The following is a 24976-nucleotide window of genomic DNA, read 5'->3' as shown; positions in this document are numbered from 1 at the left end:
CGTAGTCAGCTTGTTGATACATTGCTTAGCAACTCATAAACAGACAATAATAGAATTATTGAAACAATATTTTAAGTATTAATGACCACTACACACACATCATAAAGTAATTACTGTAACTGTGAGTGACCAATGGATAGGATGAGCCTTTTTTTTATTTCAGCTAATTGGAATTAATAAACTTGTTTCAAGGTTGGAACTCCATCAATGGTCTTGCGCTTATTCAGTTTAGTAGAACGATAGATAGTACTAGCTATGCTACTATTTATAGTTTTAAAATAAAAGAGAGCACATACCTGTTTTTCTTTTGAGAAATGTTCGTAATTCAGATGTCAGTATTCTCAAACCAGAGGCACGAGTGACGCTCCCTCACAGCACTATGATATCATGAACCACCACACACATGTGCCGCCTTCTCACTACATATCTGCATTGGAAACCCTGAAATATAGCTGTGGTACGAAGAAGGAAGAAAGAAAGAAGAGGAAAGATCAGCAAAAGAAACTGAGCAAAGAGAGAAGGGGAGGTCACATTTGGTGCCCAACGTGGGGCGTGAGTACATTGCAGCGACGGCGACATCTGGCCGCAATGTCTGACTTCACACGGACCGACTGAATAAGTACTCTTCATTGAAATGCGAGACTTGCAGGTATGAGTAGACTGCTGAATCAGAACTTGTTGTTGTATTCTTTTGTGTGTGTCGTAACGACGTCAGTAGCAGCAGTGTGTTGGGAGATTTAATTTGTGAAAATGCATACTGGAAGAAAAAGAGATTTTAATAAGAGCACGAAAAATATGGACGCAGGGAGTAGTGATAAGGAAACAGAAGCTGGGCCTCAGGGTGAGGCGTTTCAGGAATTAAGTGTGGGACAGACACTGCATACCCTAAGGGAGGAGAGCCAAGAAAGATCACATGTGAAAGAGAGAGAATCACAAACACCAGGTTTGGGTGAAAGTGATGTGCACGATACTGAAACAGATACGGAGACAGGTGCCACAGCCGTGGCCCAAGTGAGGTAGAGATGTCCACTAGCGCGATAATGGACAGGGGCGCCAACACATTGGATTTATTTATTTGTGGTATTAAACACAAACGTTGGTTCCCTGAACACAGACATGAGTTGACTGAACACAGACATGTGTTCACTGAACACAGACATAGGTTCATTGAAAACAGAAATGCGTTCACTGAACACAGACGTAGGTTCATTGAAAATGGAAATGGGTTCCCTAAATGAGGAATGTGAGAAATTACAACTCAAGTGGGAAGAACAATTAAATGCTAAGTTTGAAGAATTTGAAACAAAACTAGCTAAGGATATTAACGATTTACATCCTGAACTTAAAAGAAAAATAAATGAAGTAGACAGTAAATGTAATATTATTTCACAAGGGCATACCGATTTATCAAACAGAGTCAGTAGTTGCCAAAGAAGTTGTCTGAAAACCGGTGTGCAGATCAAAGATCTGTCCGCAAAATGACAGATTTCGAAAAGGATACTTGTAAGGGTATGGATAAGTATTTAAAGGAACAAACTCCAAAATTGGAGGAAGATCTTAATGAATGGATTGAGGTTAAGAACAAGGAGGGCGAGAAGAAATTTAATAACACTCTCGAAGTGAAACGATCCAAACTTATCGAAAGGAAACAGTCGGAACACAACGAACTTGTCAAATTGTTTACTGATGAATTTCAGTCAATTAAAGAAAGGATAATTGAAGAACTGCCAAAGGGGTAAAGGGACACGAATTTTAAAATGTCTGATTTAGGTTGGAGTACATCACAAAATGTTTTGTCTGACGATAATCCTTCAATGGACAAATTGAAAAACAGTCGACACTGTAGTGAAAATAAATGTAACTACGGTACCACGATAGCTGATAAATCTTATGAACATTACGAGAATGAATGTGATCCGTTTCTACAGAGGGGGTATTTATCATCTCTAAAACTTGAAACTAGCATATTTAAAAGCAGGCAATTTCCGACATTTGCGTCAGAGAAGGACAACATCCATCCCATAATTTTCATAAATAACTTCAAGCATTTTTTTCCACATAGTTGGTCGGAACAAGATAAGCTTCAGTTCGTCGTATCCAAAACTACAGGTGAAGCAGCGCTGTGGACTGAAGAAGCTAGCGAGAACTGTAGCACTTTGAGCAGTTTTTTCTGTCAAAGTACAGGTCTAAGAGCAAACAGGAAGTGTACCATCCCGAATATTATAACAGTAAGTGAAGTTCACTGCGGCAGTATTTCGAAAAATACATCAACAAAATGGGATACTGCAGCGAGTCCATCTCACAGCGGGAAGTAATATGCATTCTAAAGGGAAGATTGCCAATTCATATTCACGAAAAACTGATAAATGTACCTTATTGTTATGTGGAACAGTTTTTGTCTGCAGTTGATTCTATTGATCTGATTATGGAACATACCAGAATTTTGAATAATAATCAATGGTCTAATACACAGCGCCATGATGCAGGTATTAATAATCATGGTGGTGGTTGTAATGATGACAACAGAGATAGGAATGCTAAACGTACACTAACAGAAGGACAGCAAACATCGCACTATGACTATCATACACTAACAATGAAAGAGATCAATATAAATACATTGCTTATTATACCAAGAAAACTTACGGGAATAATGGTAATCGCGTAAATTATGTCCAGACGGGAAATTCTAATCGAAAACGCAGACATGGTATATATCCGGAACAAGACCCTGATAAGATACAACCGTGGGTAGATTATCTGCAAGGTAGTGCTCCAGCATCTCAACTCCAGTGACCGATACCACTGAGTGACAAACCAATACCGAACTCTGAACACAACATTCATATAGTGGAGGTTCATGAACCACTGATGAAGACATCCACCAAAAGGTTAAACTAAACACGTTCTCCAAAAGCCTTCCTAGGATGACCGGGGATGGGAAGAAGGGTAGGCATCATTTTTCAGCAGAGGTATTGAGATATAATAATGCTTTGGACGTAAGGGAAGAGTTGAATGAATAAGTGCCGAATAGTTCCAATAAATATGGACGAATGTTACAAGCTGTTATGCAAGCAGTAGTAAATGGTATCGATCTTGATCGACACAGTCGTAAACATTAGCGTAATTATGCAAGATTGTTATAAGCAGAGCAGCAGAGGAGGGAGAGTATTAAAGTTTCCTGTTACTGGATGCTCTGTATCCGGCGCATTTGTTGCGAAAGCACAGAGAATCACAAAACAGGCACGAGTCGACATTGTAATGCGGGGGCTACTATAGATAGTACCTTCCTGATTGTTTCGAAAATGGCCGTACCCTGTGTTTGGTGTCTCGATTTTTAGTGTAGAGCCGGAGCAGTAATTAATTTGAAAGAAGGGACATGTACTTTGAACACCGGAAGCGAGATTATGACAGTTCCTGTGACGAAAGGGCAAGTAGTCCCAGAGCAAAGTTGTATAAAGGTAATGGTTAGCTATGTTGGTGTTAAGTGGCATTCAGTAAATGAAATTTATTTTATCGAATCTTCTGAAGAAGAGACGGGTCGAGGCACAATACCAGACAAGATCAGAGGGAAGACTTACTATGTTTGTTAACTAATTATGCACCAGTATTTAGTAAACATCCAGGAATCATTAAACAGTTAGAGTTTAATATTTAAACCTATCCTCATGAAGCCTTTTGTTGCACTTCATACTCTATTCCGCAGTCTAAGAGAGAGGCAGTGAAAAAAGAAATCACTAAGATGTTAGATTGGGGAATAATAGAACACTCTAATTCTCAATATTCAAGCCCTCTCTTGGCTGTCATAAAATCGAATGGTGATGTAAGAGTAGTTCTTGACGCTAGGAAAATTAACAAAATTATTATTCCAGTACAAACGAGACCCGAGAATTTAGAAGAACTCATTCAGAAGTTTAATGGTGCTCGCTTTGTGACATCCCTGGATATGACGAGGTCCTATTGGCAGACGAGAATAACAACTGAATCACGGAAGTACACTGCTTTTATCTTTCTTGGGAGAAGCTATCAATTCACGGTTATGCTATTCGGCTAAAACATCAGCGGAGGAGTGCCCCGGCTCTACACAAAAAATCAAGACACCAAACACAGGGTACGGCCATTTTCGAAACAATCAGGAAGGTACTGTCTATAGTAGCCCCCGCATTACAATGTTGACGTGTACCTGCTTTGAAATTCTCTGTGCTATCACAACAAATGCGCCGGAAGCAGTGCATCCAGTAACAGGGAACATTAATACTCTCCCTCCTCTGCTGATCTGCTTCATTACGCTAATGTTTGTGCCTGTGTCGATCAAGATCTCAATATCAGTACCATTTACTACTGCTTGCATAACAGCTTGTAAGATTCGTCCACATTTATTGGAACTATTCGGCACTTATTCATTCAACTCTACCCTTACGTCCAAAGCATTATTATATCTCAATACCTCTGCTAAAATGATGCCTGCCCTTCTTCCCATCCCCAGTCATCCTAGGAAGGCTTTTGGAGACAGTTTTTAGTTTAAGCTTTTGGTGGATGTCTTCATCAGTGGTTCATGAACCTCCACTATATGAATATTGTGTTCAGAGTTCGGTATTGGTTTGTCACTCAGTGGTATCGGTCATTGCAGTTGAGATGCTGGGGCACTACCTTGCAGATAATCTACCCACGGTTGTATCTTATCAGGGTCTTGTTCCGGATATATACCATGTCTGCGTTTTCGATTAGAATTTCCCGTCTGGACATAATTTACGCGATTACCATTATTCCCGTAAGTTTTCTTGGTATAATAAGCAATGTATTTATATTGATCTCTTTCATTGTTAGTGTATGATAGTCATAGTGCGATGTTTGCTGTCCTTCTGTTAGTGTACGTTTAGCATTCCTATCTCTGTTGTCATCATTACAACCACCACCATGATTATTAATACCTGCATCATGGCGCTGTGTATTAGACCATTGATTATTATTCAAAATTCTGGTATGTTCCATAATCAGATCAATAGAATCAACTGCAGACAAAAACTGTTCCACGTAACCATCAGGTACATTTATCAGTTTTTCGTGAATATGAATTGGCAATATTCCCTTTAGAATGCGTATTACTTCGCGCTACGAGATGGGCTCGCTCCAATACCTCATTTTGTTAATGGTTTTTTCGAAATACTGCCGCAGTGAGCTTCAGTTACTGATATAATAATCGGGATGGTACACTTCCTTACGCAACCGTTCCTGTTTGCTCTTGGACCAGTATTTTGACAGAAAAAACTGCTCAAAGTACTACAGTTCTCGCTAGCTTCTTCAGTCCACAGCGCTGCTTCACCTGTAGTTTTGGATACGACGAACTGAAGCTTATCTTGTTCCGACCAACTATGTGGAAAAAAATGCTTGAAGTTATTTATGAAAATTATGGGATGGATGTTGTCCTTCTCTGACGCAAATGTCGGAAATTGCCTGCTTTTAAATATGCTAGTTTCAAGTTTTAGAGATGATAAATACCCCCTCTGTAGAAACGGATCACATTCATTCTCGTAATGTTCATAAGATTTATCAGCTATCGTGGTACCGTAGTTACATTTATTTTCACTACAGTGTCGACTGTTTTTCAATTTGTCCATTGAAGGATTATCGTCAGACAAAACATTTTGTGATGTACTCCAACCTAAATCAGACATTTTAAAATTCGTGTCCCTTTACCCCTTTGGCAGTTCTTCAATTATCCTTTCTTTAATTGACTGAAATTCATCAGTAAACAATTTGACAAGTTCGTTGTGTTCCGACTGTTTCCTTTCGATAAGTTCGGATCGTTTCACTTCGAGAGTGTTATTAAATTTCTTCTCGCCCTCCTTGTTCTTAACCTCAATCCATTCATTAAGATCTTCCTCCAATTTTGGAGTTTGTTCCTTTAAATACTTATCCATACCCTTACAAGTATCCTTTTCGAAATCTGTCATTTTGCGGACAGATCTTTGATCTGCACACCGGTTTTCAGACAACTTCTTTGGCAACTACTGACTCTGTTTGATAAATCGGTATGCCCTTGTGAAATAATATTACATTTACTGTCTACTTCATTTATTTTTCTTTTAAGTTCAGGATGTAAATCGTTAATATCCTTAGCTAGTTTTGTTTCAAATTCTTCAAACTTAGCATTTAATTGTTCTTCCCACTTGAGTTGTAATTTCTCACATTCCTCATTTAGGGAACCCATTTCCATTTTCAATGAACCTACGTCTGTGTTCAGTGAACGCATTTCTGTTTTCAATGAACCTATGTCTGTGTTCAGTGAACACATGTCTGTGTTCAGTCAACTCATGTCTGTGTTCAGGGAACCAACGTTTGTGTTTAATACCACAAATAAATAAATCCAATGTGTTGGCGCCCCTGTCCATTATCGCGCTAGTGGACATCTCTACCTCACTTGGGCCACGGCTGTGGCACCTGTCTCCGTATCTGTTTCAGTATCGTGCACATCACTTTCACCCAAACCTGGTGTTTGTGATTCTCTCTCTTTCACATGTGATCTTTCTTGGCTCTCCTCCCTTAGGGTATGCAGTGTCTGTCCCACACTTAATTCCTGAAACGCCTCACCCTGAGGTCCAGCTTCTGTTTCCTTATCACTACTCCCTGCGTCCATATTTTTCGTGCTCTTATTAAAATCTCTTTTTCTTCCAGTATGCATTTTCACAAATTAAATCTCCCAATACACTGCTGCTACTGACGTCGTTACGACACACACAAATAAATACAACAACAAGTTCTGATTCAGCAGTCTACTCATACCTGCAAGTCTCGCATTTCAATGCAGAGTACTTATTCAGTCGGTCTGTGTGAAGTCAGACGTTGCAGCCAGATGCCTCCTTTCTTTCAGGAGTGCTAGTTCTGCACGGTTCGGAGGAGAGTTTCTGTGAAGTTTGGAAAGTAGGGGGCGAGGTGCTGGCAGAAGTAAAGCTGTGAGGACGGGGCGTGAGACGTGTTTGGGTATCTCAGATGGGAGAGCACTTGCCCGCGAAAGGCAAAGGTCCCGAGTTCAAGTCTCGGTCCGGCACGCAGTTTTAATGTGCCACGAAGTTTTATGCAACGATTAATATTTGTCGTATCCCGACAGTAAATCGCTTCTCGCTCGCTTTAAGCATCGAGACGATTACTATACCACTCATATAAGTCTTCGATGGTAATTATCAAGCTAACGTTCGTAAATTGCGGTTAATGTTACGGAATCACTCACATGACGATATTGCCTGATATCTTAAACTTCGCACCAATATTTGAGAATTCGCGTCCGATCTGTTTGCTCAAAAGTCGGGCCGTGGTTCCCTAGAATAATTTTTTAATGAACTGCGGGTTGTAAATTAACAATTGTATGCCCATTCACGAAAGTTACAGCAGATCCTTACTCGACGGCTACTCGATCGTGCACTCGAGCAACACAGACATTTTTGTTCTTACAAAGAGAAAACGTATCGTGCATAATGCAAAAAGGTGATTTGCTATGTCTAAACATATTTATATCTATGTCACTGAAACTCGTTACCTATTAAACATTGTACATAATTAAATTCTTTACTTTGTAAATAATCAATGAAATTTAGAAATAAATGACGTATAAAAAAAAATTCTCAATTTGATACGATGTCACGGGTCACTACTGGTTTCAACCCCACTACACTCATGTGACGCAAAGTAGATCTGACTATATAGGACACACTCGTGTAATGTTACAGCAACGACCCAGGATGCGCCACTGTGGCTGGTTACTGTGCCCCCACTGAGAGAACCTCTGCTCTCGGACAGACACCTTCAGCCTACTGCCCACAACCTACCCCCCTATATAAAAGATGCCAACCATTTCCTCCAGTGACTCTCCAGAGTCCCTCTTACTTTGCCACACAGTACCCTGCTCGTCACTATTGATGCCACCTTCCTTTGCACAAACATCCATAATGCCAATCACCCTACTGCTACTGAACATTACTTTTCCCAATGCCCGACAGATTCCAAACCGGCTACTTCCTTCCTAGTCACCGTGAGCAACTATATCCTTACCCACAATTACTTTTCCTTTTGAAGGAAATACTTACAAACAAATCCAGGTTACAGCTGTGGGCACCTGCGTGGCACCATCCTATGCCGACTTATTCACGGGCCATCTAGAGGAATCCTTCCTAAACACCCAGAATCCCAAACTCCTCACCCGGTTCAGGTTCATTGGTGACATCTTTGAGATCTGCATTGAGGGTGAGGACCACCTATCCACATTCCTTCACATTTCACCATCTCCCCCATTCGCTTCACCTTATCCTACTCCACCTAATAAGCCACCTTCCTCGTGTCGATCTCCACCTCGACGATGGCAACACGGACGTCTCTGACCGTACCGAACCTACCGACCGCCAGCAATACCTCCACATCGACAGCTGCCACCCATTTCGTACAAAGAAGTCCCTTCCGCACAGCCCAGTCACCCGTAGTCGTCTCACTGACGCCTGTACGGACTTTAATTACTCTCCCGACCTTACAAAAACGGGTACCCCGCGCCTTATCTTCCCAGTCGCCCACCAACTCCCGAAGTCCCACTGTCTGGGCACAGAGGAGCATTCCCCTCGGTACCTCGGAGCGACTGAACTACATTCTCCACCACGTTTCTGACTACGTCTCGTCGTGCCCTGACACGAGAAATGTCCTGCCGACTATCCTTCCCACACCTCACGCAGTGGTATTCCACCGCTGCCCGCCGGAGCTACACAATATCCTCATCTGTCCCTACACGACCCCCGCTTCGAATCTGTTGCCTCGTGGCTCGTGTCCCCGTAAAAGAACTAGATGCGAGACCTATCCCAGACATCCTTCCACATTGCAGTCCGGTCACAAACATCAGCTACCCCACGAAAGGCGTGGCTACCTGCGAAACGAGTCACGTCACCTACGAGCTAAGCTGCAACCACTGTACTGCATTCTACGTAGACACGACAACCGACAAGCTGTCTGTCCGGAGGAACGGCCACCGACAAACTGTGGCCGAGAAACGAGTCGACCGCCCTGTGGCCGAGCACACTGCTAACGTGGCATCCTTCATTTCAATGACTGTGCCGTACGGATCCTTCCCACCGACGTCAGCTTTTCTGACTTGCGCAGGTGGAAACTCTCCGTGCAATATATCCTACGTTCCCGTAACCCCCTCGGCCGTTCTGCTATGCCCCCCCCCCCCCCCCATTTTCCCCCACCCACCATCTAACCTCTCGACTGCAGTTAGCTGATGTATTCTCTCTACTTCATCCCTGCACACCCCCACTAGCAATACTTTTCCTGCCCGCCACCCGTACTGTGCACTCTCCCCCCCTCCCTGTTAAAGCTCACTTTCTGACAGGCTTTTTGTTGTGCCTGTCTACGACTCGGCATCTCCAGTATATGACGAGTAACAACTATCCTTTTCATAATATTGTCTCTCGGTGTATAGTAATGTAACTGAAAATAGAGGGAGCCACCGGGCAGCTTAATTGTGTCACTAAATACATTTTCGTACCTCCACCTTTCTAACTTGTGGGGAGCGGCGTATCTCTGAAATTCATTTGGCGTATTTAGACTCCGAGTCTCACTCGAGACAGAGTGTCACTGTTGCTGTACGTCATATAGAATCTGCAGTACTTTTCATTTTTGTGAATGCGAACAAAATACAGTTCGCCTACAGTGCACAGACGAGTCCGGCGTCAGTCGACGGCACCTTTTCTGAGTCGCTCAGGAAAAGAACACCGAGATACGGAGACAGTTCGATCCGCAGACACAGAGGGGGGGAACAGACACAGACCGAGTTATAAAACAAATGAACTTTGAGAGCTGTGACGGACTGGAACAACAAGTTCGTCACATTACCCGATTTGTGGCACAGTATATCGGACGGGAACAAGGACTTTTCTTTACCGATACCGAGTGCGGGGATCTCGTGTAGGTGTGTGTGTGCCGGCCCTCCCGTTCTTCACCGTCGGCTCACCTGCTGCTTCCCCTGGTGGTCGAGCACCCGGTCCATGCGCTGCTGCAGCTCCAGCAGGGAGGCGCGGTAGCCCTCCTCGAGGCGGCGCCACTCCTGCCGACACTGCTCCTCCCGCTTCTGCGCCCACACCTGCGGGCAACGCACACCCCACCGTACAGTCGGGGTCTGCCGAACGCAGCGCACGTCGAGACCGAGAACCGCTCTCTCGGTCACGAGATGAGGGGGGTTGGCATATTTTGCATACTTTTCACTTCCTGTTCTCTTATGGAATTAAATTCTGGGTCAGTGTACTCAAAGCAAAATAAATAAAATAGTAGCAGCAGCAGTCCAAAACATATCTACCTACACTACTGGCCATTAAAATTGAACACCAAGAAGAAATGCAGATGATAAACGGGTATTCATTGGACAAATATATTATACTAGAACTGACATGTGATTACATTTTCACACAATTTGGGTGCACAGATCCTGAGAAATCAGTACCCAGAACAACCACCTCCGGCCGTAATAACGGCCTCGATACGCCTGGGCATCGAGTCAAACAGAGCTCGGATGGCGTGTAAAGGTACGGCTGCCCGTGCAGCTTCGACACGATACCACAGTTCATCGAGAGTAGTGACTGGCGTATTGTGACGAGCCAGTTACTCGGCCACCGTTGACCGGACGTTTTCAATCGGTTAGAGATCTGGAGAATGTGCTGCCCAGGGCAGCAGTCAAACATTTTCTGTATCCAGAAAGGCCCGTACAGGACCTGCAATATTTTGTCGTGCATTATCCTGCTGAAATGTAGGGTTTCGCAGGGATCGAACGAAGGGTAGAGCCACGGGTTGTAGCACATCTGAAATGTAATGTCCACTGTTCAAAGTGCCGTCAATGCGAACAAGAGGTGACCGAGACGTGTAACCGATGGCACCCCGTACCGTCACGCCGGGTGATACGCCAGTATGGCGATGACAAATACACGTTTCCAATGTGCGTTCACCGCAATGTCGACAAACACGGGTGCGACCATCACGATACTGTAAACAGAACCTGGATTCGTCCGGGGGAAAAAAAAAGACGTTTTGCCATTCGTGCACCCAGGTTCGCCATCGAGTACACCATCACAGGTGCTGCTGTATGTGATTCGGCATCGAGGGTAACCGCAGCCACAGTCCCCGAGCTGATAGTCCACGCTGCTGCAAACTTCACCGAACTGTTGTCGAAGATACTTGTCGTCTTGCAAACGTCACCATCTGTCGACTCAGGGATCGACACGTGGCTGCACGATCCGTTACAGCCGTGCGGGTAAGATGCCTGTCATCTCGACTGCTAGTGATACGAGGCCGTCGGGATCCTGCACGGCGTTCCGTATTACCCTCCTGAACCCACCGATCCCATATTCTGCTAACAGTCATCAATTCTCGACCGACACGAGCAGCAATGTCGCGATACGATAAACCGCAATCGCGATAGGCTACAATCCGACCTTTACCAAAGTTGGAAACATGACGGTACAAATTTCTCCTCCTTACACGAGGCATCACAACAACGTTTCACCAGGCAACGCCGGTCAACTGCTGTTTGTGCATGAGAAATCGGTTGGAAACTTTCCTCGTATCAGCACGTTGTAGGTGTAGCCACCGGCACCAACCTTGTGTGAGTGCACTGAAAAGCTAATCATTTGCATATCACAGCATATTCTTCCTGTCGGTTAAATTTCGCGTCTGTAGCACATCATCTTCATGGTGTAGCAATTTTAATGGCCACTAGTGTATATAAATTACGAATTATTTATTAATAAAGGAGATGACTCCCTGGAAGGCAGAAGCACAGTGTCATCAATAGGTACACAAACAAAAGATTCAATACTTGTCTAGCTTTTGGAATGCACTTTCCTTTTTCTGGATGTAGTAAACACACACACACACACACACACACACACACACACACACACACACACACAGAGTGAGCTTAGGTCTAGGCCAGTATGCTCACAGGAGCAAATGATGGGCTGTATGGATAGCTCCCATCAGTGGTGGTGGTGGTGGTGGGGAGGATGCAGATGGCACAGCCATTGAAATCTCGTCTGCTGTGCCACTGGGCAGTCCACCTGGCTTTCGGCAACAGTTTGGTGGTGGCCATTTATTCTAGTTGACAGCTGGGTGGTTGTCATACCGATGTAAAACGCTTTGCAGTGGTTGCAGCAGAGGTGCTGTATAAAACGGCTGCTTTCACAGGTGGCCCGACCTCTGACGGGGTAGGATAAGCCCGTGAAGGCACCGGAGTGGGTGATGCCGGACCGACAGATCGGTCAGGTCTCGCATCTGTGTCTTCCTCGCCGCTACGACCCCAGCGGCAAGGGATCGGGGTGGGAATGCCGAAGGTACGGGCCGAGATGCTGTGGAGGTCGGGTGGGCGGGAGGGGGTGGAATTATCTCGGGTAGGATGACCCTCACGTCAGGGCACGACGATAGATAACCGGAGCCCTCACGAAGTGTGCGGTTTGGTCGTTCCAGTTCGAGTCGGTATCGGGCGAAAAGGGGAGCACTTCTCTGTGGTTAATTCTTGGGACGGATGTGAGAATCGTGTCTATGTGAGAATATGGCACAGGAAATACGTTTGTGAATATTGCCCTTTTCGTGTAGGCCTCTGCGAGGCCTCCGGCACGCCGTAGGAGGGAGTTCTCTTCACTGCAGACGCACCTGCCGCGGGTGGCCGGGCTGTACGCGAGGGACTTTCGGTGGGGAAGGGGTGGCAGCTGTCGAACTGTGAGTACTGTCGGTGACGGGCGAGTCTGACGTGGACCGAGCCGTCCGAGGAGAGGAGATCGACATCCGGGAAAGTGGCACGAAGGGTGGGAGAGGCCCAGGTGAAGGATGTGGGAGGTGGTGAGGAATGAGGATAAGGTGATCTGGCCTCGGGTCCAGATCATAAAGATGTCATCAATAAACCTGATGCAGACCAGGAGTTTGGGCTTTTGGAAAGCTACGAATGTTTTCTCTAGGTGGCCCACGAAAAGGTTGGCACAGGAGGGTGCCACAATGGGGTGCCCACGACTGTCAGATATGTGGATTTCGGGGAGCACGTAGAAGGTGAATCTGCCGACTGTTGCAGGCGTGAGTAGTGAGACGGCTCCGAGGGAGAGGTTCTGGGAAGGGGTTGAGGATTTCGGCAGGGACCGGAGGTTACGTCGGACTTCTGGGACGGAGTCACTCCGGTAGAACTCGTAGACGGAGGTGTCGGACAACTGGTCCTCTCCCGGGTAGTCATTCCGGTTCGTCGAAACAGTGGCGGAACCTCTGTCTGCCGAGAGGACGATAGGATCGGGATCCGTTTTTAAGGTCGTGTAGGGCAGTCCTTACTTCTGCCGAACGGTTGTTATTACGGAGGGACTCGGGGAAGGATTGTGAGCACGTCGCAAGTTAGGAATTCCCGGAAAGTGACCAGGGGACGGTCGGTCAGGAGTGTGGGAGGGCCACGATCGGTACGAATTGTGATAGCTCGGTTTGATGTTGGGATTGGATTGTCTTTGGATAGTGTCAGAGAAGTGTCACCTCTGTAGGGAATAAGAGAAGGAGAGTAAGTCTATTAAAAGCCCAACACGGTTAAACGTGGGAGTAAAGCTGGATGTGAGGCCTTCGGTTAGGGCTGAAACTTCTGTAGGGCTAAGGGTTTTGGTGGAGAGGTTAACAACAGTGCTCTGGTATTGTTTCCACTCTGGATTTTGTACAGTGTCGTCGATGAGTTTCGGAGGATGTGGTAGGTTAAAAAGGTGAGCTAAGCAGGGTGTGGGTGCCGCGAGGGATTGACGAGGAGGTACACTGTGGGTGGTGCCCCGAGGCAGGAGTTGGATGTCGTAAGGGTGGATTACTTGTAGAGGTGTTGTTTGGAATGTTCTTCTGGGCATTGAAGTGCCAGAGTTTCAATCTGGGTGATGTGGTGTAGGTAGTTGGCACTGCATTGTACCAATATTTTGTGGAGGGAGTTCAGGGATGCCCGTGCCACGGTGACACGATTTTGTAGAACCAGATTTGTGAGGGAACGTGACTGGCAGAATCTGAACGATGAAGGAGTGGTGGGATCTACAAATAGGGGTTTTCAGGGTTAGGTCATTGGGGGGATTCCGTTGCTTGTGCAGTATTTAAGGAACAGGAAACGGGATAGAGTTTTGGCTAGGGATAGGAAATTTTTTCTGCATTCTGCATTAGAAGTCGCGAGAAAAACAAACGTGTCAGATGGTTGCTGTGGGAGTTGGATAACACTCATGGGTGTAAGGAATTGTGTTGAGGCAGGAGGTGGTTTTGTGACTGGGGTATATCCGATTGCGCTGTAGCGGGACTTTGAATTTCGCCGCGCTACACTCGTTCCCTCAGATAAAAATATCCCGTCGCAGCGGTACGAGCGCTCGACGGCAGAGAAAATACCAAAATTGTAACCTTTTTTGTTTTCTATCCGTTTTCAATTGTCTCTTGATAGCGGGAGCTTAAGGCAGACGTGATCTGATGAAGATGTTAAAAAAAACTTATTAGCTAGTCTTGATCTGATTTTATTGTGTAGACATGTTGTGAAAGTTGATAAGAAATTCGGAGGATGGAAGTAGCAAAGTAAATTAAATTGCATACAGTATCAAGATGACTTTAATTGGTATAAATTAGTGATTCCTGGACTATTGCAAGATTTCGGAGCAGACTTCTCACGCAGAGATGAAGGAGATTTTTGAAGACCTGGACGCCGCCCGAAAGGAGACAAGTTAACCTGGTAAAGGATGATCTCTCATCTACGCCACTTCCCCCTGTCAGTTACATTCTGTTATTCTCTGTTTCTTTTCAGTAAGTTTTGTAGTGGAAATTCGTTTAACCTTTGCTCAAAAACGCCACAAGGACTACCCCAACTATAGCTTTTCTGTAATACGAAGTCCGATTTGCTTTTTAATTCTTTCCCTTTTTTCACGGTCATTAACGATTTTAAAAAACCCGTTTTCACTTACGATTTCTTCCCACAATTTTCAACCTTTTTCTTTTCTTCTCTTCTTATTTTACTTTTTTTTTTATTAACCACTACAGCGTGTGATATGTCGTTAAGTGTGCAAAATAAATTTATTGTCACACATAAGAGATAAAAAGGAAACTAGGAAAGGCAAATTGGGAGGAATATGTTTGGGGGGAAGGATTTTGAGTAGCTAGATGCGAGTTACACTGTTATGGGGGGTCGCACGGCACGTGGAGTTGTGTGCATGGCTGTGAAAGCAGCTGTGGTACGTATCAACTCTGCTTCAACCACTGTACAGTGTTTTACATTGGTATGACAACCGACTAGCACGAAGGGTAACACCAAAAACTAGGGTAACACCAAAACATGCAACAGAGCATAACAGGTGACATTTAAATGGCCTGCTTCACAGCCCGTGCCATCCAGATCCTCCCCACTACCACCAGCTTATCTGGGCTGTACAGATGGGAGCTATCCTTACAGCACATCCTTCATTCCCGTAACCTCCCTGGCCCAAACCTAAGATAACTCACTGCACTGCCGCCCCCCCCCCTCCCCCAATAGTGTGTGTGTGTGTGTGTGTGTGTGTGTGTGTGTGTGCACCACACCATTCCTGCCCAATTTGTGTCCCCTGCATCAGCTAGCTGTGTGCTCTATCTCACACCATAGTCCATGAAATCAGATACCTGGCTGTGTGCCACCCGCCCCTCTACCAGCATCCCTAGCTAGCAGCTAGCCCACATATGGCTCCCTACTCTCCCAGGAGCCCTCCCTGCCCCTGCCTCTCTCCATCCCTCACCCTTCCCCACCCCACACCCCCACCTCACCCCAATACACTCACCGTGGGCCAGTAAATAGCTGGCAGACGACTGAGTTGACCACAATGTAGGGTCACAGGTGTGTGTGTGTGTTACCTTTCATCTGTGTGTCTGTCGGTAATGCAGCGCTTCTGTCTTTCGACAAATGGCAAACTTCAAAAGTATTAGAACTGTGAGGTTTCTTACCTCTTCGCACCAACAGGAGCACGAATGCAGGCAAAAATGTATTTTTTCAGCTCCTGTGGTATAGAATGTCCTGCAAAACAGGCACGTTGTGTCAACATACTATCAGCTTACCTCACTGGCCCCCTTTGCAAGGCAGCCTACACGTCAGGGGCAAAAATGGTTTTCCAGCTGCTAACACGTGGGCTGCCCTGTACGACAGGTGTGTGGTGTCGGAGCAGTACAGCCAGCTTTGTCAACCTTTTTTGCGGGTATACACGTGCAGATGGGCTTGGCTGGGTGTAGGTTGAGGTGGACATAGATAGGCATGGACAGAGAGGGGCAGGGTATGGACAGAGAGGGGGCGGGGCAGGGCAGGGTATAGACAGAACGGGGGCAGGGTATGGACAGAGAGGGGGCAGGGTATGGACAGAGAGGGGGCAGGGCAGGGTATGGACAGAAAGGGGGCAGGGCAGGGTATGGACAGAGAGGGGGCAGGGTATGGACAGAGAGGGGGCAGGGTATGGACAGAGAGGGGGCAGGGTATGGACAGAGAGGGGGCAGGGCAGGGTATGGACAGAGAGGGGGCAGGGCAGGGTATGGACAGAGAGGGGGCAGGGCAGGGTATGGACAGAGAGGGGGCAGGGCAGGGTATGGACAGAGAGGGGGCAGGGCAGGGTATGGACAGAGAGGGGGCAGGGTATGGACAGAGAGGGGGCAGGGTATGGGCAGAGAGGGGGCAGGGTATGGACATAGAGGGGGCAGGGTATGGACAGAGAGGGGGCAGGGCAGGGTATGGACAGAGAGGGGGCAGGGCAGGGTATGGACAGAGAGGGGGCAGGGCAGGGTATGGACAGAGAGGGGGCAGGGCAGGGTATGGACAGAGAGGGGGCGGGGCAGGGCAGGGTATGGACAGAGAGGGGGCAGGGCAGGGCAGGGTATGGACAGAGAGGGGGCAGGGCAGGGTATGGACAGAGAGGGGGCAGGGCAGGGTATGGACAGAGAGGTGGCGGGGCAGGGCAGGGTATGGACAGAGAGGGGGGGGCAAGGTATGGACAAAGAGGGGGCAGGGCAGGGTATGGGCCGAGAGGGGGCAGGGCATGGGCAGAGATGGGGGCAGGGTAGGGTATGGGCAGAGAGGGGGCAGGGCATGGGCAGAGATGGGGGCAGGGTAGGGTAGGGTATGGGCAGAGATGGGGGCAGGGTAGGGTAGGGTATGGACAGAGAGGGGGCATGGGCAGAGAGGGGGCATGGGCAGAGAGGGGGCAGGGCAGGGCAGGGTATGGACATAGAGGTGGCGGGGCAGGGCAGGGTATGGACAGAGGGGGGCGGGGCAGGGCAGGGTATGGACAGAGAGGGGGGCAGGGCAGGGCAAGGGCAGAGAGGGGGCATGGGCAGAGAGGGGGCATGGGCAGAGAGGGGGCATGGGCAGAGAGGGGGCATGGGCAGAGAGGGGGCATGGGCAGAGAGGGGGCATGGGCAGAGAGGGGGCATGGGCAGAGAGGGGGCATGGGCAGAGAGGGGGCATGGGCAGAGAGGGGGCATGGGCAGAGAGGGGGCATGGGCAGAGAGGGGGCATGGGCAGAGAGGGGGCATGGGCAGAGAGGGGGCATGGGCAGAGAGGGGGCAGGGCAGGGGATGGACAGAGAGGGGGGCGGGGCAGGGCATGGGCAGAGAGAGGGCAGGGTAGGGGATGGACAGAGAGGGGGGCGGGGCAGGGCAGGGTATGGACAGAGAGGGGGGCGGGGCAGGGCAGGGTATGGACAGAGAGGGGGGCGGGGCAGGGCAGGGTATGGACAGAGAGGGGGGCGGGGCAGGGCAGGGTATGGACAGAGAGGGGGCAGGGCAGGGTATGGACAGAGAGGGGGCAGGGCAGGGTATGGACAGAGAGGGGGCAGGGCAGGGTATGGACAGAGAGGGGGCAGGGCAGGGTATGGGCAGAGAGGGGGGAGGGCATGGGCAGAGAGGGGAGAGGGCATGGGCAGAGAGGGGAGAGGGCATGGGCAGAGAGGGGAGAGGGCATGGGCAGAGAGGGGAGAGGGCATGGGCAGAGAGGGGAGAGGGCATGGGCAGAGACGGGGGAGGGCATGGGCAGAGACGGGGGAGGGCATGGGCAGAGACGGGGGAGGGCATGGGCAGAGACGGGGGAGGGCATGGGCAGAGACGGGGGAGGGCATGGGCAGAGACGGGGGAGGGCATGGGCAGAGACGGGGGAGGGCATGGGCAGAGACGGGGGAGGGCATGGGCAGAGACGGGGGAGGGCATGGGCAGAGACGGGGGAGGGCATGGGCAGAGACGGGGGAGGGCATGGGCAGAGACGGGGGAGGGCATGGGCAGAGACGGGGGAGGGCATGGGCAGAGACGGGGGAGGGCATGGGCAGAGACGGGGGAGGGCATGGGCAGAGACGGGGGAGGGCATGGGCAGAGACGGGGGAGGGCATGGGCAGAGACGGGGGAGGGCATGGGCAGAGACGGGGGAGGGCATGGGCAGAGACGGGGGAGGGCATGGGCAGAGACGGGGGAGGGCATGGGCAGAGACGGGGGAGGGCATGGGCAGAGACGGGGGAGGGCATGGGCAGAGACGGGGGAGGGCATGGGCAGAGACGGGGGAGGGCATGGGCAGAGACGGGGGAGGGTTGGATAGAGGGGGGAGGGGGCAGGGCAGGGTACGTACAGAGAGGGGGCAGGGCAGGGTACGGACAGAGAGGGGGCAGGGCAGGGTACGGACAGAGAGGGGGCAAAGCAGGGTACGGACAGAGAGGGGGCAAAGCAGGGTACGGACAGAGAGGGGGCAGGTTATGGACAGAGAGCGGGCAGGTTATGGACAGAGAGGGTGCAGGGTATGGACAGAGAGGGTGCAGGGTATGGACAGAGAGGGTGCAGGGTATGGACAGAGAGGGGGGACGGAAGGACATGGACAGAGGGAGTGGACGGAGAGAGGAGGGAGTAGGGGGCAGAAGGAAGATCTGGACAGGGAGAGGTGGCAGGAGGAAATAGTTGGAAAAGGGGAGCAAGAGCATGTGGATAATGGGGGCTGGAGGAGATGAATAATGAGAAGTGGAGAGGAGGAGACAAATAGCAATAAGTGGGAAGGGGGAGATGAACAGAAAGATGGGGCAGGGAGAGATAGTCGGAAATGGACACAGAGGGGAGGGGGAGGATGGATAGAGAGAGCTGGGAGGAGGAGGAGGAGGAGATGGTCAGAGAGACAGCAGATGAGGTGATGGACAGAGAGCAGTGGGGAGAGGAAGAGATGGACAGAGAGATGTGGAGGGACGAGGAGATGGGCTGAGAATTGTGGGAGAAAAAGGAGGTGGGCCGAGGCAGGAGTAAGAAGGGGTTGTCAGAGATGAGGGAAATGGGCATAGGGAGAGGGGAAGTAGAACATAGTTAACTATATATGACGGTAGTATCTGTTCCCGAAAGAACAGTTACCATGGATGACCATGCAGCTTAGCTAGAAATGAAATGATAATTAAATAGACACCCTAGGTGCAAGCAGGCGTTGATACACTTCATTGGGGACATGTTGAAAATGTGTGCCCCTGACCGGGACTCGAACCCGGGATCTCCTGCTTACATGGCAGACGCTCTATCCATCTGAGCCACCGCGGGCACAGAGGATAGTGCGTCTGCAGGGACTTATCCCTTGCACGCTCCCCGTGAGATCCACACTCCCAACATGTCCACAACACTACATTCGTAGTGCGCCTAATAGATGTTTGCCCATCATACTCATTACTCGTGGCAGCGAACGCACACGCTATGCCCGAACTCGTACGGGACTTGGTAGATTAATCTGCTACGAGTAATGAGTATGATGGGCAAACATCTATTAGGCGCACTACGAATGTAGTGTTGTGGACATGTTGGGAGTGTGGATCTCACGGGGAGCGTGCAAGGGATAAGTCCCTGCAGACGCACTATCCTCTGTGCCCGTGGTGGCTCAGATGGATAGAGCGTCTGCCATGTAAGCAGGAGATCCCGGGTTCGAGTCCCGGTCGGGGCACACATTTTCAACATGTCCCCAATGAAGTGTATCAACGCCTGCTTGCAGCTAGGGTGTCTATTTAATTATCATTTCATTTAGAACATAGTTGGTGGAGGGGCAGACGGACGGGAAGACAGGGGTGGAAGAGAGGGCAAAAATGCGATGAGAACAGGGAGACAGGGCAGGAGATGGACAGAGAGCGGAGACTGGGGAGGAGACAGACAGACAGAGGGAGGTTTGGTTTGGTTTGGTTTGTGGGATTAAAGGGACCAGACTGCTATGGTCATCGGTCCCTTTTTCCAAATACTAAAAACACCCACAGAGAATAAAAAACGATCAACAGAATAGGAGACAGACGACACAGAACAAAAGAAACGTAAACAAGGACCAGACAAAACGAAATAAAATCACACAGAGTGTGACGGTGGTTGGCTGACCATAGGAACAAAAAAAAGGAAAAGCCAACCACCGAAAACACATTGAAAACTGAGTTTAAAACCGTAGGCCAAAGGCCAGAATCAACACAAGACAATTAAATTAAACATAAACACTCATATTAAATGATAAAAACCCCCTGCCCGAATAAAACACAAAACTAAGTCCACCATGGCAGAGTCATCTAGTAAAAGTGCAGAGAGCGCGTCAGGCAGCGCAAACGTCTGCCTGAGCACAGATAAAAGTGGACAGTCCAACAAAATGTGGACCACTGTCAATGCCGAGCCGCAGCGACGGAGAGGAGGGACCTCACGGCGCAATAAGTAGCCGTGGGCCATCCGCGTGTGCCCAATACGCAGTCGGCAGAGGACGACAGACTCCTTGCGAGAGACTCGCAAGGAGGAGTGCCACACAGTCGTCGTCTCCTCGATGGCACGGAGTTTGTTAGGGGTGGTCACCGCGCCATTCAGCGTCCCAAAGCGAGATAACTTTGCGGCGGAAGACTGCCCTCAAATCAGTCTCCGGGAGGCCAATGTCCAGGGTAGGTTCACTGGTGGCCTGTTTGGCCAGGCGGTCAACATGTTCATTGCCCGGGATACCGACGTGACCGGGGGTCCACACAAAGACCACAGAGCGGCCGCAATGGGCAAGAGAGTGCAGGGATTCCTGGATAGCAATCACCAGACGAGAACGAGGGAAACACTGGTCGAGAGCTCGTAAACCGCTCAGGGAATCGCTACAGATGACGAAGGACTCACCTGAGCAGGAGTGGATATACTCTAGGGCACGAAAGATGGCGACCAGCTCAGCAGTGTAAACGCTGCAGCCAGCCGGCAAGGAACGTTGTTCGGAATGGTCCCCTAGAGTTAGCGCATAACCGACACGACCAGCAACCATCGAACTGTCAGTGTAAACAATGCCAGAGCCCTGATACGTGGCCAGGATGGAATAAAAGCGGCGGCGGAAGGCCTCTGGAGGGACTGAGTCCTTCGGGCCCTGTGCCAAGTCGAGCCGAAGGCAAGGGCGAGGAACACACCACGGGGGTGTACGCAGAGGTGCCCGGAAAGGATGTGGAACAGGGAAAAACCCAAGCCCGGAGAGAAGCTCCTTGACGCGTACGGCGATCGGACAACCCGACCGGGGCCGACGGTCTGGCAGATGGACGACTGACTGCGGGAACAGGACACGGTAATTTGGATGCCCGGGCGAGCTAAAAACATGGGCAGCATAAGCAGCCAGTAATTGTTGGCGTCGTAACCGCAGTGGAGGGACACCTGCCTCCACTAGTGTGCTGTCCACAGGGCTGGTGCGGAAAGCACCAGTGGCAAGGCGTATCCCGCTATGGAGGATTGGGTCCAGCACCCGCAACGCAGATGGGGATGCTGAGCCATAAGCCAGGCTCCCATAATCCAGACGAGACTGGATTAACGCCTGGTAGAGCCGTAACAGGGTAGATCGGTCGGCGCCCCAGCGGGTGTGGCTCAAGCATCTCAGAGCATTTAGATGCCGCCAACACGACTGTTTGAGCTGCCGGATATGAGGCAGCCAAGTCAACCGGGCATCAAAGACTACCCCCAAAAACCTGTGTGATTCCACCACGGAAAGAAGTTCGCCGGGAAGATAAAGCCGCAGCTCCGGGTGGACAGTACGTCGCCGGCAGAAATGCATAACGCAGGTCTTGGCTGCCGAAAACTGGAACCCATGAGCTGCAGCCCAAGACTGCGCCCTGCGGATTGCGCCCTGTAGCTGACGTTCAGCAGCTGCAATGCCAATAGAGCTGTAGTAAAGGCAGAAGTCGTCAGCATACAGGGAAGCGGAGACAGAATTTCCCACGGCCGCAGCGAGCCCGTTAATGGCTGTTAAAAACAGGCAGACACTTAAAACAGAACCCTGTGGCACACCGTTCTCCTGGACGTGGGAGGAACTATGAGAGGCCGCGACTTGCACGCGGAAGGTACGATACGACAGAAAATTGCGGATAAAAATCAGCAGAGGACCCCGAAGGCCCCATCCATGAAGCATAGAAACAATGTGATGACGCCATGTCGTATCGTACGCCTTCCGCATGTCGAAAAAGACAGCGACCAGGTGCTGACGGCGGGCAAAGGCAGTGCAGATGGCCGACTCCGGGCTCACCAGATTGTCGGCGGCAGAGCGGCCTTTACGGAACCCACCCTGAGACGGAGCCAGAAGGCCCCGAGACTCCAGTACCCAATACAAGCGCCAGCTCACCATCCGTTCGAGAAGCTTGCAAAGAACGTTGGTGAGGCTAATGGGGCGGTAGCTGTCCACCTCCAAAGGGCTCTTGCCCGGTTTCAAAACGGGGATGACAATGCTTTCCCGCCATTGCGACGGAAACTCACCCTCGACCCAAAGATGGTTGTAAAGGTCGAGGAGCCGTCGCTGGTAGTCCACTGAGAGGTGTTTCAGCATCTGACAGTGGATGCGATCTGGCCCTGGAGCGGTATCAGGGCAAGCGGCAAGGGCATTGTGAAATTCCCACTCACTGAATGGAGCATTGTAGGATTCAGAAGTGTGGGTGCGAAAAGAAAGGCTCCGACGTTCCGTACGCTCTTTAATGGAGCGGAAGGCCTGGGGGTAATTCGCAGAAGCGGAACTCATAGCAAAATGCTCTGCTAAGCAGTTTGCAATGACGTCAGAGTCAGTACAAACTGCTCCATTCAGTGAGAGCGCAGGGACGCTGGCAGGGGTCCGATAGCCGTAGACGCGTCGAATCTCGGCCCAGACCTACGATGGAGTGACATGGAGGCCAATGGTGGACACATACCGCTCCCAGCACTCCTTGCCTTGGCGGATAAGGAGGCGGGCCCGCGCACGCAGCCGTTTGAAGGTGATGAGGTGTTCACTGCAGGGATGTCGCTTGTGACGCTGTAGCACCTGCCGGCGATCTTTAATCGCTGCAGCGATCTCAGGCGACCACCAAGGCACAGTCCGCCGCCGAGGGGACCCAGAGGAGCGGGGAATGGGGGATTCGGCGGCAGTAACGATGCCGGTGGTGGCCGATTGAACCACCGCATCAATGTCGTCACTAGAGACAGGCTCAATAGCGGCAGTGGAGGAGAACAAGTCCCAGTCAGCCTTATTCATAGCCTATCTGCTGGGGCGCCCAAAAGAGTGACGTCGTGGTAGTGACAGAAAGATCGGAAAGTGGTCACTACCACACAGGTTGTCATGCACACTCCATTGGACAGACGGTAAGAGGCGAGGGCTACAGATCGAAAGGTCGATGGCGGAGTACGTGCCATGCCCCACGCTGAAGTGTGTGAAGGAACCATCATTTAGAAGTGAAAGATCGAGCTGTGCCAATAAATGCTCAATGATGGCGCCTCGACTTGTTGCCACTGACCCACCCCACAGAGGGTTATGGGCATTGAAGTCGCCCAGTAACAAGAAAGGTGGCGGCAATTGGACTACCAGTGCAGCCAGGACATGCTGCGAGACATCACCATCCGGTGGAAGGTAAAGACTGCAGACGGTAACAGCCTGTGGCGTCCACACCCGAACAGCGACAGCCTCTAAAGCTGTTTGGAGAGGGACAGACTCGCTGTGAATAGAGTTAAGGACATAGATGCAGACACCACCAGACACCCTTTCATAAGCTGCTCGGTTCTTATAATAACCCCGATAGCCTCGGAGGGCGGGGGTTCGCATCGCTGGAAACCAAGTTTCCTGAAGAGCAATGCAGAAGACAGGGTGAAGGCTGATAAGCTGCCGGAGCTCAGCGAGATGGTGGAAGAAACCGCTGCAGTTCCACTGGAGGATGGTGTGTCCATGGCTGGGAAAGGCGTGACGGGACTGGGAAGGCAGATTACGCCGCTGGGTCACCTGCTGCCTCCGATTGAGCACCTGTGCTAGTGCTATCCATGGTGTCTGAGGGACCCGCGAGATCGAGGTCCTCAGCGGACGCCAGAATCTCCACCTCGTCCTCGGACACAGAGCTTGTAGGAGGCGGCGGGACGGGTGCCACCGAATTGTCGGGATTCTTGGGGACGTTCTTCTGTTTCTGTTTCCCTCGTTGTGCCTTCGGTGGTTCAGGCTTGGAGGGCTTCACGGGGTCAGCCTCAGGGACAGACGATGACCGTGAGGCCCTACGACCAGGGACTGGTGGTTGTTTGAGCCACTTGCGGGTGTCTGCAGTGCCGCTGGTCGGAACTTGCGAAGGGAGGTCCCCAAGGGACCCCTTCCTTGCGAGAGTAGCCGAAGAAGACTTACGCTTCTCCGGCTGGGAAGGGGGAACTGATGTCCCCGATTGTTGGGGTGGGGGGGGGTGGGGGGTGGTGTTGCTCCTGAAGTAGATGGAGCAGGAGCAACAGGTTGTGAAGTGCCCCCCACAAGCAAGGGGGCTGGTGGATGCTGACCGATCTTAGAGCCGATTCGTGATGATGGGAGAACCGTCGTTGCAGCAGCGGCGTAGCTTGACGTCATTGCCACAGGATGGAGCCGCTCGTATTTCCGTCTAGCCTCGGGGTAGGTCAGGCGGTCCAGGGTCTTATATTCCATTATCTTCCTTTCTTTCTGGAATATCGTACAGTCCGGCGAGCAGGGGGAATGGTGTTCTCCGCAGTTAACACAGATAGGAGGCGGGGC

The 24976-nt window shown here is 50.2% G+C and overlaps 1 protein-coding gene across 1 annotated transcript in view; it reads right to left on the bottom strand.

Moving 5' to 3' along the window:
- The window catches only part of LOC126215301 (trichohyalin-like), a 262572-nt gene that overhangs the window by 32034 nt on the left and 205562 nt on the right, over positions 1 to 24976 (bottom strand). The window contains exon 21 of the mRNA XM_049941984.1: positions 9989 to 10117. Within this exon, the coding sequence (XP_049797941.1) occupies positions 9989 to 10117 (129 nt within the window). The remainder of the gene's footprint in view (positions 1 to 9988; positions 10118 to 24976) is intronic.

This window comes from Schistocerca nitens, chromosome 12, assembly GCF_023898315.1.
Source record: "Schistocerca nitens isolate TAMUIC-IGC-003100 chromosome 12, iqSchNite1.1, whole genome shotgun sequence".
NCBI lineage: Eukaryota > Metazoa > Arthropoda > Insecta > Orthoptera > Acrididae > Schistocerca > Schistocerca nitens.
Note: the sequence above shows the minus strand (reverse complement) of the source record. Positions and strands in the feature narration are given on the sequence as shown.